This window comes from Bos indicus, chromosome 7 (assembly GCF_029378745.1).
Source record: "Bos indicus isolate NIAB-ARS_2022 breed Sahiwal x Tharparkar chromosome 7, NIAB-ARS_B.indTharparkar_mat_pri_1.0, whole genome shotgun sequence".
Lineage (NCBI taxonomy): Eukaryota > Metazoa > Chordata > Mammalia > Artiodactyla > Bovidae > Bos > Bos indicus.
Window position 1 is genome coordinate 42,222,864 of NC_091766.1, and position 17,545 is coordinate 42,240,408.

At 42.3% G+C, this 17,545-nt stretch overlaps 1 protein-coding gene across 1 annotated transcript; it reads left to right on the forward strand.

Annotated features, from left to right (window-relative positions):
- The first annotated feature begins 4,400 nt into the window (after nt 1–4,400).
- Nucleotides 4,401–5,279, forward strand: LOC109561053 (olfactory receptor 2T27-like). The gene has a single exon (XM_019963483.2). The coding sequence runs from the start codon at nt 4,401–4,403 to the stop codon at nt 5,277–5,279; it is 879 nt and encodes a 292-aa protein (XP_019819042.2).
- The last annotated feature ends 12,266 nt before the right edge of the window (nt 5,280–17,545 follow it).

The window sequence follows — 17,545 nt, forward strand, 5'->3', positions numbered from 1 at the left end:
GCTTGAAAGAAAAAGAATCACCCTGAATTATTCTGAGACACACACACATCACACATTCACTGCGTACACTGCATTGCAGATATCTGTGTCAATACTGAGAAACAGTCATGAAAAAAATAATGAACAGTGTCAGGACAACCAAAGAAGCATCTCTGGGTGCAGGTACTCATGCACAGCCCCACAGAGCAGACACTAAATTCAGATGGCTGTGCCAAAGGAAGGCCATAGAGGTAATAGTGTTTTGTGGATAAGTGTGTGTTTCTTTCAGATACTCACCACACATCCTACAAACATTGCCGATAGTGAACCACATTCTGTGCAAAGAAGGAAAGGACAGAGTCAGTCACTACAGGTAACTCTCAACCAAGATGGGAGATTCTGTGTGCAGTGAAGAAGCCCATCCTATCACAACAAACAGAACCCCCTCCAAGGTTTCTGAGAGGAAAACCTTGGAAAGTAAATCTCCAAGTGGAAGAGACTAGCGGCTCTTTGCAGGTACATGTATTGACTATGTGATTATTTTGCAAAACTAATTTGCTTAAGTGAGGAAAGGAAGAGTTCTAACATTTATTGAATATGTATTATGCAAAAGACACACTCTCAACATTTTTCTTACTCAACATTTTGAAATAACCCTGAGAACTGAGTTTTATGATCCATTTTACAGGAAGATAAGGTTATAAAAATTGTAATAGGCAGAAAGAATGTGCTATTTAAGTTTCAGCTGCTATTAATGCCAAGACTATTACCAAAGAGCACTAAATGTGTACTAATTATTTAAAACTCTCAATAGTTCCAACAATTTTTGAGATAAGGAGCCTAAGGCTGAGTAGCTTGTCCAAGTCACAGGGCTAGGAAATGGTGGAGTTGAAGCTTGGGACTAAGCTGCCTGACTTCAGAGACTAATTCCTTAAGCACAATGGCTTAAACTGGGTAAAACCTGCAAAAGACATTCTATCATATCTGCATTATTGCAGGTTCTACACATGTGAGTTCTTATTTTTCATTGGCCTTAGAGGAATGGGCGGGAATGGAAAGAAAGGTAACTGATAGTAGAATTTTAGTGCTGAGTTTCCCAACCGGGGACAGTTTCGCAATGTCTGCACTATTGTTTGCCACAACGGAGAGCAAATGCTTCTGGCATCTAATGGAAGAGTCCAGGATACTGCTAAGTGCCCTGTACTGCATAAGACAGCACCCTCCCTCAGCAGTGACCGCTTTAAAGTGCCAGTTGTGCCCAGGTTGAGAAAGCCTACTCTAGAACACTGAGAAAAAGTTGGGATCTGACCTAGAAAATAAAAAATATATTGACCAAGGCTCATGCTGCTTTCCCATCGCAAAAATGGGAATGTTTTACAGCTGTAAAATCTATGGAGGCTGAGCCATGTGAGATGCCAAACAATGCAAGCTGTGCCTGCAAGATGCCAAAACAGGGACAACATGAGAAAACACTCTTTAAGGGAATTTTTTAAATATACCTGAGATCTTACTTTTATTGAAGGAATGGTGGGAAGAACAGATCAGGAGATCATCGCCATTGAAAAGATTGTTTTTCACAGTTCCCATGGGGAGAGAAAATGCCACACTATATAAGACCATGCAGGAAAGAACTAAGGTTGGTCAGAAGGCAGGAGGAGTGAGAGGAATGCATAAGTCAAAGCCTTATGCGTTCACTGGGTTTTGTGGGAAGAATTGAGTGAGGCAGGGTAAGCAACTGAGAAAGTGTAGGATTACCTTGAATAGTAATATCAGGAGGCTCTGGGCGACAGGGGTAATCTCTCATTGTCTGGGACATGGCCCGATGGTGATTCAGGTCGTAGGAATAGTGTCCTGGACTCCAGAATCCTGATATTTGGAGGCAGATGGTTGGTTTTCACATCAGATTCATTCTCCCAGGCAAGATGTTTACTATGTATAAGAATTGGCTAACCCTCAAGAGGAGCAGTTCTTCCTGTCCTGTGAGCCATCAAGAAAACAAAGCATTGTAAAACAGAGAAAATAGATGCAGTGTGTTATATCTTAACTAAAAGCTCATCTTGACTGTTTGGGTTTAACAGTGTTAACTTCTCATGTTCAGCTTCAGAGACAGGCTGTGGGAGCAAGACCTGCTATACTCTGAGTATATTTGATTCAACTGCAAGGGATCTGTGTGTGTCCAGTGTAAGCAGCCTGGAAATGGTGGAAATCTAAAGCCATAGATTAGAAGAGCCCTATGGTTTAGCAGGATGAGCCAGCACGAACACTGAGGAAAGGCTTTCCTTGTGATATACAGTGAGACCCAAGGCAAGCTGTGTCTTCTAAGTTCCTTTACACATTTAACCATGAGATGTGGGCAGTGGGTCTCAACTCAGATCACACATCAGAGTAGCCTGGGAGGTTTCAGAAGCACAGGTGCTCAGGGCCCATTCCCAGGGATTAGATTCAGGAAAACAGGACATACAGATTTACCATAGATTATATGGGCTTCCCAGGTGACCCTAACAGTAAAGAAGCTGCCTGCCAATACAGGAGACATGAGATGCAGTTTCGATCCCTGGGTCAGGAAGATCCCCTGGAGAAGGGCATGGCAACCCACTCCAGTATTCTTGCCTGGAAAATCTCATGAACAGAGGAGCCTGGTGGGCTACAGTCGATGGGGTTGCAAAGGGACACGACTAAGGGGACTTGGGACACATTGGGAACCCACGCATTGTAAATTACTGCTTGCCCTTAATTTGTAAACTTGTAAATTTGTAATAGATTGTACAGCCCTGCTAGTGATTCTGAAGGACATACAAATAAAGGCTATAATTTGTCACATCTCTGGCATGCCTCTGAAATTTGTGGTGCCTCCAGCCCAGTCTTGGTGACCCAGTGGTGTCCACCAGCTCCAAAATTCTCCCATATTCTTAGCTCATAATAGGACAGTAGGCAGTTCAATTCATTTCCTTTCAATCTCTTCATTTAAGTCACTTGCTATCAAACTCAAGACTGGAGATACAAGCCAGAATTCAAGTCATTTCCTAGGATTTGGGACATTTGGAACTAAGAATCCAGAAAAACTCAAAATTTCAAGTAATTTGTCTGGTGGGCAGCTCCCTGCAGGCTCACTTATAGCAGAATAAGCAGTCTGAGTTTGACCCTTGTCTACACTTTTTAAAATTGCCTTAGGATGACATCTTTGCCATCATAGCTTGACATTGACTGAAATTGACTTTGCCTGAATAAATGTAATTTAACAAGAGAGAACTTTAAAGCCTCAGAGCCTTCCTAAGAGAAACATTGAAACTGATTTACTTACTCCTACCATGGCATCTACAGGTTTATACTTAGCGCGAAGACCATTTACTATCAAAAATTTAAAAGGGATCTTCTTACTAAGATAATAAGACTTAGCTATAGGGAAACCATTTAAACGAGGTGACAGTTATGAAGATGAGAACAACATACTTCCAGAAACCCATGTAAAAAACGATTATAAGCTCTGAATACAATGAATGTATCTGGGACTCCTGAGGGACAAAGTGACAAGAGAAACATGGCCATGCATGGCTCTGCTAGCTGATAAAGCACACTTTGTCTGCCACAGTCACAGGCTCTCGTCTATCTCTAAGAGAAATGCATCACATGGATACCCAAGTACATAAAAATGTGTGTGTGTGCTCAGTCACTCAGTCGTGTTTGACTCTTTGCCACCGCAGGGACTGTACTTCCTAGGCTTCTCCGTCCATTGGGGGTTTTCAGGCAAAAATATTGGAGTGAGTTGCCATTTCTCCCTCCAGGGGAACTTTTCAACACAGGGATCAAACTCGTGTATCCTACATCTCCTACATTGGCAGGCAGAAAATAAGAATTTTGAACCATATAATTCATATAGGTGTGGATCTACTCCTCAGACTAAGCATTAGAGTAAATGTTTCCTTTTTATAATTTTTTTCCTGTGTGCCTATTTATTCACTGGAAATATTGCTAAGGATGCTAAGTATATTTTTATAAAAACATAAGGTGTTCTAGTGCACTGTGGTTCCTTTTCTAACTTTTTGAGATGGAAACTTTGGTCATTGGTTTGTCTTTCCTCTTTTATAACATTTGCATTTTGAGTGTAAGTTCCCCTCTGAACACTGCTTTGGCTGAATACCATGCCTGTTATAGTAGTTTTTCATTGTGAAAAAATGTCGACCCTATAGCAATCTGCAAGACTGTTAGGAAGAACTCCCACAGCCCCTTAGCCAGCCTTGCCAGTCACTTTCTGCTCTTCATCTATCACCTTCTCTCTGACTCAGAGTGGACGCTTCTGAGTCCTTGGTGAGCCGGTTCACTTTCCTCCCCACAGTGAAGTTCAGCAGGAGGCAGTCAGAAGGACCTGGAACCATTCCTCCTCCACTAGCTTTGTTCTCACCAGCCTTTTTAATGAGAGCCGGATGCACTTGTTCCTCTTCAGCATGGTGGTGGTCATCTACACACTCTCCATGGCCGGCAACACTGCCATGGTCCTCCTGATCTGGGCAGATGCCCGGCTCCACACACCCATGTACTTCCTCCTCAGCCAGCTATCCTTCTTGGACATCTTCTTCACCTCAGTCACTGTTCCCAAGATGATAGCAGGCTTCCTCTTTGGATGGATAAGCATCTCATTTGGAGGCTGTGGGGCACAAATGTTTTTCTTCATGTTCCTGGGGGCTACAGAGTGCATTCTGCTGGCCCTCATGGCCTATGACCGCTACGTGGCCATCTGTAATCCTCTGCGCTACCCACTGCTCATGAGTCGCCAGACCTGCCTGCTCCTGGTGGCTGCCTCCTGGCTGGGAGGGTCACTCAACGCCTCCATCCAGACTGTGCTGACCCTGCAGTTCCCCTACTGCGGCTCACAGAAGATTGCACACTTCTTCTGCGAGGTGCCTTCACTGTTGAGGTTGGCCTGTGCTGACACGGCTGCCTATGAGCAGGTGCTCTTTGTGACGGGTGTGGTGGTCCTCCTGGTGCCCATTGCCTTCATCACCACCTCCTATGCCTTAATCCTCGCGGCTGTGCTCCGGATGCACTCTGTGGAGGGGCGTAAGAAGGCCCTAGCCACCTGCTCCTCCCACTTGGCAGTCGTCAACCTCTTCTATGGGCCCCTTGTCTACACTTACATGTTACCTGCATCTTACCACTCTCCTGGCCAGGATGACGTAGTATCTGTCTTCTATACAGTCCTCACACCCATGTTGAATCCTGTCATCTACAGCCTCAGGAACAAGGAAGTAACAGGAGCAATGAAGAAGGTTATAGGGAAGTGTGGGGTAGGTAGGACTGTTTAAGACCCAGGAGAGAAGGAGCCTCACCTCTAAGATGAGCCTGTAGCTCCAAATGCCCATTCTAGGATTGCGTTCCAGAATGAGCAGTCTCAAATCCACATACAGAGAAGTGAAAGGTGCTCTCCTCATTCCCTTCCAGCTCCCACACTTCAAAGAGATGTCCAGATAGTTTGTGTACACTCTCCGCTCACCTTCCCCACCTCAACAAACTCCAGGCCAGCTTCTCCATCCATCCCTTGTCTGAAGCAGCAATAACTCATCATCTCCATGTCACTGAGTGTCCAAGGGCTTCCCTTCTCTTCAAAGGGCCTTCATTGCTGGCTATTTCCCCAAACATCTCCTTTATTCTTCTCCAGCCACAATAACTCTCTGGCTGTTGCCCAAAATTCCTAAGCACAATCCCACCTAAGGGTCCTTCAACGCAGAGATCTCAATGCCTGGGCACTTCCCCCTATATTTTTGCATGGTTTCTGCCTTCACTTCATTTAGGAACTGCTCAAATGTGACCTTTTAGGGATTCCTACACCAGCCACCCTGTCCAAAATGTCATTCCCACTCCATCATCTTTTTCTAACTTCATTTGTGTATTCCATACTTCTTTTTCCCTTTAGAATGTATGGGAGTACAGAGGCTTTGATTCTTAATTCTGATTCTAGAAGAATGACGGGCACAGGATCCATCAATAAATACCTGTTGAATCAACAGATAAAGCTAAAGAACATTTTCTTGCCTTAACCAATGTTGACACTGTTGTTGGTTCCTCCTTGAAAATCTCTCTTCTGGCCCACCGCTTCCTATTAAGTGATGAGTGCCTCAGAACCTGGTGCCTACCCCTTCTCAATCCACACCCTCTCTTATCACTCTAATTCATGGCCATGACTTCAGTTACCACCTGACACCAAACTCAGTCATATATTTATAAGCTAGCCAGATATCTCCTACAAGACTTTTCACACCCAACTCCATATTACACCCCACTGGATGTTTCAAAGGTACCTCAAATTCATCATGCCAAGACATAAAGTCATGATCTCACTTTCATGTCAGGTAATTGAGCGAATGTCTCACCAGGTCGGTAGGTGTGCATCGCCACTCATTCAGTCTCTCACAAAGTCCTCAGGACAGTGCATTTGACTGTAAATGCTTACCTTCCCACAAGGTGTATTCCCTTAGGGTTGCAGCTACCACTACCGTAGTCTAAAGATATGTAGATGAGTCAGGAATTTCCAAGCAGGTCTCCTTGCCCCCATTCTTAAACACCTCATGTACAAAATCACAGGTTTTTTTCCTCGAGATGTAGCCAACGAGATTTCTAAACACAAATCTAACCCCATGCCACCGACTTCACCCCATAACCTCCCCTTAAATTGTTTTAGCAATTGCCATTGTTCCTTCACATGTCATCATCTGATACATGATATATTTTTACATACATATATTTTTTACCATCTGTCTTCAACTATAAGGTAAGCTCCATGAGAACAAATGTTCTTTTTGCACTTGACACATAGTTGGCATTTATTAAATATTGAATAATCACTATGTGAATGAATTAATGCACTCAGGTAAAATAAATAATCTTTCCCATTGCTTACAAAGCCCTGGACAGTCTGGTGGTCTTGGCTTCATCTCATGTTTCTTTATCCTTAATCCTGCTCCTCTGCTCCTTCTTCCTTCCAGGTCATTTCCAGAGCTATTCCTCTGCCTGGGATGCTGCTTTCTCCTCTATGCTTAGAATCCTTCCTTCCTTAGCCCAGGTATCATCTCTTCAAGGAATTCTTCTCCATAATTCCAAACTAAGTCAAGTTCTTTTAGATATGTCCCATATCCTTCCTAGCCTTTATTTCTTCGATTAAGTTTGTCTCTTCACAGTACATGAGATCAGGGAGTCTCCATGACTTCACCACAGTGCCTAACTTTGCACCTGGCACATTATAATGCCTCAATAAGTATCAAAAAGAAAGAAAAGAAGAAGAATACAAGCAGAAAGGAGGGAAAGCAGCAGGAAGGCAGGGAGGTAGGAAGGGATAGAGACTGATTTGCAGTCTTGTACCTCCAAATTAGACCATACTTTGCCACCATAAATCTTTGCTTATATAATGCAACTGTCATAAGAGATGCCACCAATCACTCTATGTATTTTAAGACATCTCTAAAAGTCTTCAGAGGCCAGAAATCCATCCTGAAAGCCCAATCTACATCCTTTATACCGAAGCTGGATAATAAAAATTGAAAAAAGTCCAGCCTTTTCTTCCACTTCTGGTCATACACAGTGAGGATCACATTGTGCTTCCAGCAGCTTCAGGGACATCTTTAGTAGGAGTGAGCAGTATAGCAGAAGAAATCAAGACCAGAATCAACTACCAGACTGTTCCTTTTGTCAGTTGCTTCCCCCACCAGGATCAGACCAGAACTACCTGACTTCCACTGCTATGAGAAGGCAAAGACTGCTAAAGCAGGAGAGAGAAGTGTCATGTGCTAATGGTACCTGCATGTGTAAAAGTCCTTCTGCCCCATATCCTGGGTATCAGCCTGGAATGACTGGCAGACAGAAAGCATGTTTCCTGGGAAGATGTGACCTGGCTCCATCCCACTTCCTCTGTCCTCCATCCTTCCCCCAGTGTGGTAAAGGGAAACCTAAGTACATGGTGATCCCCACCCTGGAATCCTGAATCATGGCTTAACTAATTATAAATTACTCATTAGAAAAGTTGGGGGGGAGATAAGAACATCATTGAGAAGTACGTTTCCACCCAAACATTTTAACCACATTTGCTTCTCAAGAAGAAATTAACTAAGGGGAGAGTGAGTTCTATTCCAAAGGATTATATGCAGGCAAACATCTCATAATCTCATCCAACCACAGAATTCCAGAACAGGATCCCCTTCTTCACCACATTTCCCAACCCTGTACGTTATAAGCATGATCTTTAACTCCTTAGTGCTTGCCCAAGCAAAGGAGAAAGCCATAATTTGCAGCTATTGATATGTCTGACCTCTCACTCATCAAATAGATAGGCAAGTTTTGAAAACTGACAAGTGGAAGATAAACTGTCTACTCATGCCTTCCTGTGCTACAGAGAGCAAGCTATATTAAGATATAAAGTTTGACCTTCTTTGTAAATATACCCCAATTTCAACTGAGCAGACACTGCCTAGAATACATTTCCCAGTTATCAATGCAGCTAGGTATGGCTATGTACCTAAGCTCTGAATGGTGGCCCTTAAGCACAAATGTAGCCATTCAGCAGGATCCTCAGATGTAAGGGCTGTGTCACATTCCTCTCCACCCCACCACACGTTCCTTCTGGCTGACATGAAGTCATAACAAATGAAGCTTCAGTGGACATCTTGGAATATAAGGCAGAAGCCAGGAAATGAGAATGTCAGAACAGCAATAAAGGAAGGAAATTGAGTTTCTGAAATCATGGTGTTGATCAACCACTGTGTTTTCTGGCACTTGCAGTGAATCTAATTCTAATTAACAACATTTCACACCACAAAAGTGACAGGAAGAGTTGACTTTTTTCATGGTGTGGCAGGAATGGCTGTGTAGCCCCATACTGCTGGAATGCGAGGAAAGGAAATATTTTCTGAAAAACTAGGTTAAACACACCAAAATGTACACACCAGAATACAACATGAGGACTATAAGTAGTTTTGAGAATTTGATCTCCACATGGAAAAAAATGGCAAACTCCAATTAGAACTGGCATTTAAGAAAGTACACATCATAGAATTTCCAATTTATGATGTAAGCTACTAGCTTTTTCCTTTTAATAGAATATGAAAACATGAAAATGGGAAGATTTTAAAACTGACTCAGCAGGAACTATTTGGCAAATGACATGGGAAAGCCTAGCTCTATTAGACATGAGAAATGCCAAGCATCCTTTGTCATAAGTCCTATACTTAGGAAGCAGAAGAAATAATAAGAAACATAATCTAGATAGGGATCTTGTTATGTGTGTTATGTATGTGCATGTGTGCTCAGTCATGTCCAACTCTTTGCAACCCTATGCACTGTAGCCTACTAGGCTCCTCTTCCCATGGGATTTCCCAGGCAAGAATACTGGAGTCAGTTGCCATGTCCTTCTCCAGGGGATCTTCCCAACCAAAGGATCAAACCTGTGTCTCCTGCATCTCTTGCATTGGCAGGCGGATTCTTTACCACTAAGTCACCTGGGAAGCCCATAGATAGAGACCTAGATAGATAAAGCTTTTAGATATATATCTCAGATAGATGATAGGTCATATACTTATATACACATATAATAGATAACAGATGGATGATAAATAGATCACTCACTAGATAGGTGATAGATAGATACATAGATAGATAATCACATTTTCTTCATTCTCTCCTGCATGGATGGACACTTGCATTGTTTCCATATCTTGGCTATAGTGAACATGGGAGTACATATACCTCTTCAAGACACTAATTTCATTTCCTTTGGGAATGTCCAGAATTGTGATTGCTGGATCATATAGTAGTTCTATTTTTAGTTTTTTGAGGATAATGTTTGTTTATGCAATTGTAAGTAGTCTTTCCATCTTCTTCATAGCCTTGATATTCCTCTGGAGAGGTGATTTATAGTACTTTTCCTCTCAGCTTCTTCCTAAGAGTAGGCCCACCCCCAAAGAAAGAATTGATGGTAGCCTCATTTCTCAGAAGTTGTTGCTTTTAGTAAGATAAATGAAGCTCTGAGAAGGTTTCTTTCTTTGAATCTGTTAATGTCAAATATCTTCAGCTTAAAATAATCTTCATATCAACTCAGTTTCTGAGCAGGTCCCCACACTTCACCTCAAAATGTTCAGACATAAAGATTCTCCAATTTCCTACCAGCTGGCATTTTCTCATCCTTATCAATCAGTGTAAAAGGACCTGCCCTCAACAGGTAATTCTCACTGCTTTTCCCCCAATAGTAGCAGCCCCGAGGTTTGAGCTGAAAACTGGTATCCCATCAAAGGTCTGATAACTCCACGTGAGGCATTTACTCCAAGGATCCTTTCCAGCCTTTCTTTCTCCCTTCTTTATCTGGAGAGAGACCTGGGAGACTATACTCAATAGGCAGATGGAGGGGCAGGATTTCTATACTTTCGGATACTCCACCCCTAATCTACCCAAGCCTAGGACATCACCCACACCTCCCTGCAGGGCCTTTTCCAGCTATTTTCTCACAGATACTCTCATTCCCTTGGTCACTTTGGCAGTGTGCCTACAGACTACCTCCTTGCCATCGGGTGCAGGAAAGCACACACCTGGGACAGGGAAGTAGTGATATAGCCAGCTGTGTCTCTCCCTTTCTTGCTCTCCGCTGTGACAAGGCAATCTCAGAAGATCTTTGACTGTTCCCTCTGTGACCTTCACCACTTTTTTTCACTTCTAAGTCAACTTCCTCATCAATTATTTTATTTCTTTAATTTTGGACTATTTATTCAAAAGATCATGGCACCTGGTCCCATCAGTTCAGTTCACTTCAGTCGTTCAATCGTGTCTGACTCTTTGCAACCCCATGAATCGCAGCACGCCAGGCCTCCCTGTCCATCACCAACTCCCGGAGTTCACCCAGACTCATGGCCATCAAGTCAGTGATGCCATCCAGCCATCTCATCCTCTGTCGTCCCCTTCTCCTCCTGCCCTCAATCCCTCCCAGCATCAGAGTCTTTTCCAGTGAGTCAACTCTTCACATGAGGTGGCCAAAGTACTGGAGTTTCAGCTTTAGCATCATTCCTCCCGAAGAAATCCCAGGGCTGATCTCCTTCAGAATGGACTGGTTGGATCTCCTTGCAGTCCAAGGGACTCTCAAGAGTCTTCTCCAACACCACAGTTCAAAAGCATCAAATCTTCAGCACTCAGCCTTCTTCACAGTCCAACTCTCACATCCATACATGACCACTGGAAAAACCATAGCCTTGACTAGACGAACCTTTGTTGGCAAAGTAATGTCTCTGCTTTTCAATATGCTATCTAGGTTGGTCATAACTTTCCTTCCAAGGAGTAAGCGTCTTTTAATTTCATGGCTGCAGTCACCATCTGCAGTGATTTTGGAGCCCAAAAAAATAAAGTCTGACAGTTTCCACTGTTTCCCCATCTATTTGCCATGAACTGATGGGACCAGATGCCATGATCTTCATTTTCTGAATGTTGAGCTTTAAGCCAACTTTTTCACTCTCCACTTTCATTTTTATCAAGAGGCTTTTTAGTTCCTTTTCACTTTCTGCCATAAGGGTGGTGTCATCTGCATGTCTGAGGTTATTGATATTTCTCCCGGCAATCTTGATTCCAGCTTGTGTTTCTTCCAGTCCAGCGTTTCTCATGATGTACTCTGCATAGAAGTTAAATAAACAGGGTGACAATATACAGCCTTGATGAACTCCTTTTCCTATTTGGAACCAGTCTGTTGTTCCATGTCCAGTTCTAACTGTTGCTTCTTGACCTGCATACAAATTTCTCAAGAGGCAGATCAGGTGGTCTGGTATTCCCATCTCTTTCAGAATTTTCCACAGTTTATTGTGATCCACACAGTCAAAGGCTTTGGCATAGTCATTAAAGCAGAAATAGATGTTTTTCTGGAACTCTCTTGCTTTTTCCATGATCCAGCGGATGTTGGCAATTTGATCTCTGGTTCCTCTTCCTTTTCTAAAACCAGCTTGAACATCAGGAAGTTCACGGTTCACATATTGCTGAAGCCTGGCTTGGAGAATTTTGAGCATTACTTTACTAGCGTGTGAGGTAAGTGCAATTGTGCGGTAGTTTGAGCATTCTTTGGCATTGCCTTTCTTTGGGATTGGAATGAAAACTGACCTTTTCCAGTCCTGTGGCCACTGCTGAGTTTTCCAAATTTGCTGGCATATTGAGTGCAGCACTTTCACAGCATCATCTTTCAAGATTTGAAATAGCTCCACTGGAATTCCATCACCTCCACTAGCTTTATTCGTAGTGATGCTTTCTAAGGCCTACTTGACTTCACATTCCAGGATGTCTGGCTCTAGGTCAGTGATCACAGCATCGTGATTATCTCAGTCGTGAAGATCTTTTTTGTACAGTTCTTCTGTTTATTCTTACCATCTCTTCTTAATATCTTCTGCTTCTGTTAGGTCCATACCATTTCTGTCCTTTATCGAGCCCATCTTTGCATGAAATGTCCCCTTGTTGTTTCTAATTTTCTTGAAGAGATCTCTAGTCTTTCCCATTCTGTTGTTTTCCTCTATTTCTTTGCATTGATCGCTGAAGAAGGCTTTCTTATCTCTTCTTGCTATTCTTTGGAACTCTGCATTCAGATGCTTATATCTTTCCTTTTCTCCTTTGCTTTTCACTTCTCTTCTTTTCACAGCTATTTGTAAGGCCTCCCCAGACAGCCATTTTGCTTTTTTGCATTTCTTTTCCACGGGGATGGTCTTGATCCCTAGACATTTTGTATTGTCTCCTTTGTAAGGTGCTGTTCTGTCTCTTTACTTATCACTTTATGTAGTCTCATTATTAAAAAAATTTTTTCTGGCTTACTTCACTCTGTATAATAGGCTCCAGTTTCATCCACCTCATTAGAACTGATTCAAATGCATTCTTTTTAATGGCTGAGTAATACTCCATTGTGTATATGTACCACAGCTTTCTTATCCATTCATCTACTAACACCAATACAGTATACTAACGCATATATATGGAATTTAGAAAGATGGTAACAATAACACTGTATACGAGACAGCAAAAGAGACACTGATGTAGAGAACAGTCTTTTGGACTCTGTAGGAGAGGGAGAGGGTAGGATGATTTGGGAGAATGGCATTGAAACATGTATAATATCATATATGAAACGAATCGCCAGTCCAGGTTCAATGCACAATACTGGATGCTTGGAGCTGGTGCACTGGGACGACCCAGAGGGATGGTAAGGGGAAGGAGGAGGGAGGAGGGTTCAGGATGGGGAACACGTGCATACCTGTGGTGGATTCATGTTGATGTATGGCAAAACCAATAGAATACTTTAAAGTTAAAAATAAAAAAGAAAAGAAAAAAAAAATTTTAGACAAAGTTAAAAGCTTTTATTCTTACCAGAAAAAAGAAACAAGAAAGTGTCCAAGTGCTCAAACAGTTATTGATGTTGCTAAATATTAGTCTGTATTAAACCTTAAACCTTTTCACAGAAATTCCTCTCCTTCAAGGCACATGCTAGGATTACTCTGCTCCAGCCCCCTGAAGTTGCTACTAAGTCACATAAGTTGTGTCTGATTCTGTGCGACCCCATAGACGGCAGCCCACCAGGCTCCCATCCCTGGGATTCTCTAGGCAGGAATACTGGAGTGGGTTGCCATTTCCTTCTCCAGTGCATGAAAGTGAAAAGTGAAAGTGAAGTCGCTCAGTCGTGTCCGACTCTTCGCGACCCCATGGACTGCAGCGTGCCAGGCTCCTCTGTCCATGGGGATTCTCCAGGCAAAAATACTGGAATAGGTTGCCATTTCCTTCTCCATATACCCATTAGAATGTGATCTGGGGGGACATTTAAGAATCAATCCAATGATTGATTTGTGTATATCCTCACATCCCTTGAATAAATCCCACTTGAATATGATGTTTTATCCTTTTAACATGTTGTTGGATTCTGTTTGCTGCTATTTTGTTGAGGATTTTTGCATCTATGTTCATCAGTGATATTGACCTATACTTTTCTTTTATGTGGTATCTCTATCTGAGCTTGGTATGAGGATAATGGTGATCTCAAAGAATGAGTTTGGGAGTTTTCCTCCCTCTGCAATTTTTTGGAACAGTGTCAGAAGGATGTGTATTAACTCTTATCTAGATGTTTGATATAACCCTCCTAAGGAGCCATCTGGTACTGGACTTAGTACTTGTGATTGGCCTGTACATATTTTCTATTTCTTCCTGGTTCAGTCTTGGGAGATTGTACCTTTCTAAAAATGTGTTCACTTCTTCCAGGTTGTCCATTTTATGGGCATATAGTTACTTGCAGTAGTCTGTTTGATCCTTTGTATTTGTGTGGTATAAGATTTGCCACATTGTCTTTCCCCTGCTGCAGTGACTGAGGAAGCTCAATTTGAGACAGAGCTTCCTGCCACTCCATGGCAACAAGGAGTATAATTAGAAATAAAATTATATGTCCGTGGTGTTAAGCTACTGAAAATCGTGGAGTTTGTTACTACAGCAAAACCTGACCCATTTTGACTGATGCATATTCTATCACTGGTAATTTAGACAGGAAACCAGCCTGATCAGGTATATACACAGTGTGTGTTGCTATATCTTATAATTGTCGAACTCCAGTCTCTTACTGGACTCTAAGTTCCTTGAGGATAGAAATAGTATGCACTTAATTTCTTCACACCACCATCAGATCTGACACATAGTTAGAAGTTAGCACATATTTGAAGACTGAATGGAACAAATGAATTAATCGATAAGTCTCATAACAGGTAGCTAAGTCTTTTGAGCAGGGAGATTTCTCAGACCAAGATAGAATAGAAGGAGTAAAAAGATTGCCAAATTAAGCTTGGCGCTCAAATAAGTATAATAAGTTTATTGTAGCATATAGCTACAGATATGAGAGTTCATTTTTGGTTTCCATTTTGTTCTTCTGTTTGCTTGCTTGCTTGCTTTTTGGTTTTGTTTTTGCTAGCCCTACTCTAGTGCCTGTATGATTCCAGAGGCAGATGTTGGCAGGTCACCTGACAAGAGAACTAAAGCAGTAAAGGTTTGAGCCACTAAAGAGACAAGAACTAGACTCTAAACTTGATCAGCAATGATTTGGAAAGATAAGAACTCCCCGTGGAACGTGATAGAAAGGTGTGTTTATAGCAGTTGAAGCATTAATGGAGCTTGAAAAATCTTCCCACCATTCATCAGGCTGGGAAAGAAGACATAGATAAATACCAGGTGCAAAGTTAACAGGAAACATTTCTCCTGGGGTAGGAATAAACTTTTTATCTCTTCAGTGATAAAGTTGAATGACTATTGCTTTCTTAGTGAGAAACTTGCCTTTAAAAATCTAAGTCACTTTGCAGACAAATATCCTTAATCTCCAACCTAGGAGCAAAGGTGCAGATATGAGATTTTAGGCATTCACGTCTATCTTAACTTTGTCATTTCGGCGGTCCACCTCACAGTCCAAACCTGACAAGGATCTGTTTACATATAGTTGTGCTTCACTTCAAACTTCATATAAATTTCTCCCAAGTGTCACTCTTCTCCCAACTTCTTTAATAATTCTTTGTTTGGTGATATGTCCCGGAGTTCCTACTCAAATCAAGAAACTTAACTATGCGGGGCTACAGGGTTATCCTTAGTTATCTAGTTTCTGAGTCTAGCAAAGTTTCTCAGCCTCAGCACCATTAACATTTTAGGTCAGATAATTCTTTGTTGTGGCGGCGAGGGAGACAAACCCCGTGCATTGTTCAGCATGCTCTGCAGCTCTGGTATCTGACCTCTAGACACCAGTAGCACCCCCAGTTGTGTCAGCCAGAAATGTCTTGGTACACTGCCAAATGTCTCTGGGGAATACATTCACCACCAGCTGAGAGTCACTGGGCTAGGACATACATTATCAATGGTGGCCATATCACCAGTAAGATCTTCAAATTTTTAAGTTTTGTAATTGGAGCATTTTTGAGGAAGGGGGAAGAAATCTTATATATCACAATAGTGTGTGGCCCTCGGGGCCACACACTATTATGTACAAATAAGCAATATAACAGTGGTATTAAAATTTCACAACAGAGGAGCCAATAGGAAGAAAAGGGGTCTAAAAAGGCCCTTGTAGAAGGGCAATGATGGAAAGAAGTTGAGAAACTACAGGCCTGGGTAAACTGCAGTGGAAGCAGAAGTGAAAGTGTTGGAAGGAACTGAAGTTAGAGCATAAGTAATGGCAGACTCCACTCAGGGACATCTGTCTAGGAGTTAAGAATCCTATTCTGTGGTTGTGTGGGAGTGCAGGGCAGGCAAAATGCAGAGGAGAGCAATCTGATAGCTCTGGGGTTTGGGCTATTTGAGTTTAAAGTACTTTAAGTTAACATTCCAATTTCCCGCCTAACTAGCCACATTCCAAGTGTACAATCACCTCCAGAGTAGAGGGGGGCCACTTCTACTCGTTACCTAGGGCTTCTGTAACAAACTACCAAAATGAATGGCTCAAAACAACAGAAATGTATTCCCTCATTGTTCTGAAATCAGGTGTTGGCAGAGCTACCCTTTCTCCAGATACTCGTGGGGAGTGTCTGTTCCTTGCCTCTTCCTGCTTGTAGTGGCTGTCAGAATTCCTTGTGATCACATCAGTCCAACCTCTGCTTCCATAGTCTCATACTCCTGGTCTCCTGAGTCTTCTCCTCTGTGAGTCTATCTCAAAACTCCTCCTGCTTCTCTCTTCTAAGAATACATATTAAGAGCCACCAAGATAATCTAGGGAAAAGGTCTCAAGATCCCCAACTCAATCAAATCTTTTGCCATCTAAGGCAATATTCACAGGTTAAAGATTAAGATATGGATATAACTTTAGGGCCACCATCCAACCCATCACAGTACTATACTAACACAGATATAGATCATTTTTTGTTGTGACTAAAAGTTCTTTTGCACAGGGCTATAGCAAGGAAAATTATAAACCAAGAGTCAAAACATTTAATGAGGGCTTCCCTGGTGGCTTGGTGGCAAAGAATCCAACTGCCAATGCAGGAGACACAGGTTCAATCCCTGATCCAAGAAAATCCCATATGCTACGGAGCAACTAAGCCCATGCACCACAACTATTGAATCAGCACTAGACTCTGTGCTCTGCAAAAAGAGAAGCCCCCTGCTCACCACAAGTAAAGAAAAGCACCCCCAGCAACAGAGACCCAGAACCCTCAAAAATAAATAAATAAATAAAATTATTTCCAAAAATTCTTAAGAGTGGTCAGAACTGACCTGGTAGCTAGTAAACTTATCACAAAGAATGAAGTCAATGTAAATGTCAAGGGAGTAGTTTTTTTTTTTAAATTGTGGTTTTGAAAAGCCATAAAATTTCCCATTGTAATTATTAAGTGCATAATGCAATAGTGTTAACTATAGTCACATCATTGTGCAACTGCTGCTACTGCTAAGTCACTTCAGTCGTGTCCGACTCTGTGCGACCCCAGAGACGGCAGCCCACCAGGCTCTCCCGTCCCTGGGATTCTCCAGGCAAGAACACTGGAGTGGGTTGCCATTTCCTTCTCCAATGCACGAAGGTGAAAAGTGAAAGTGAAGTTGCTCAGTCGTGTCCGACTCTTAGGAACCC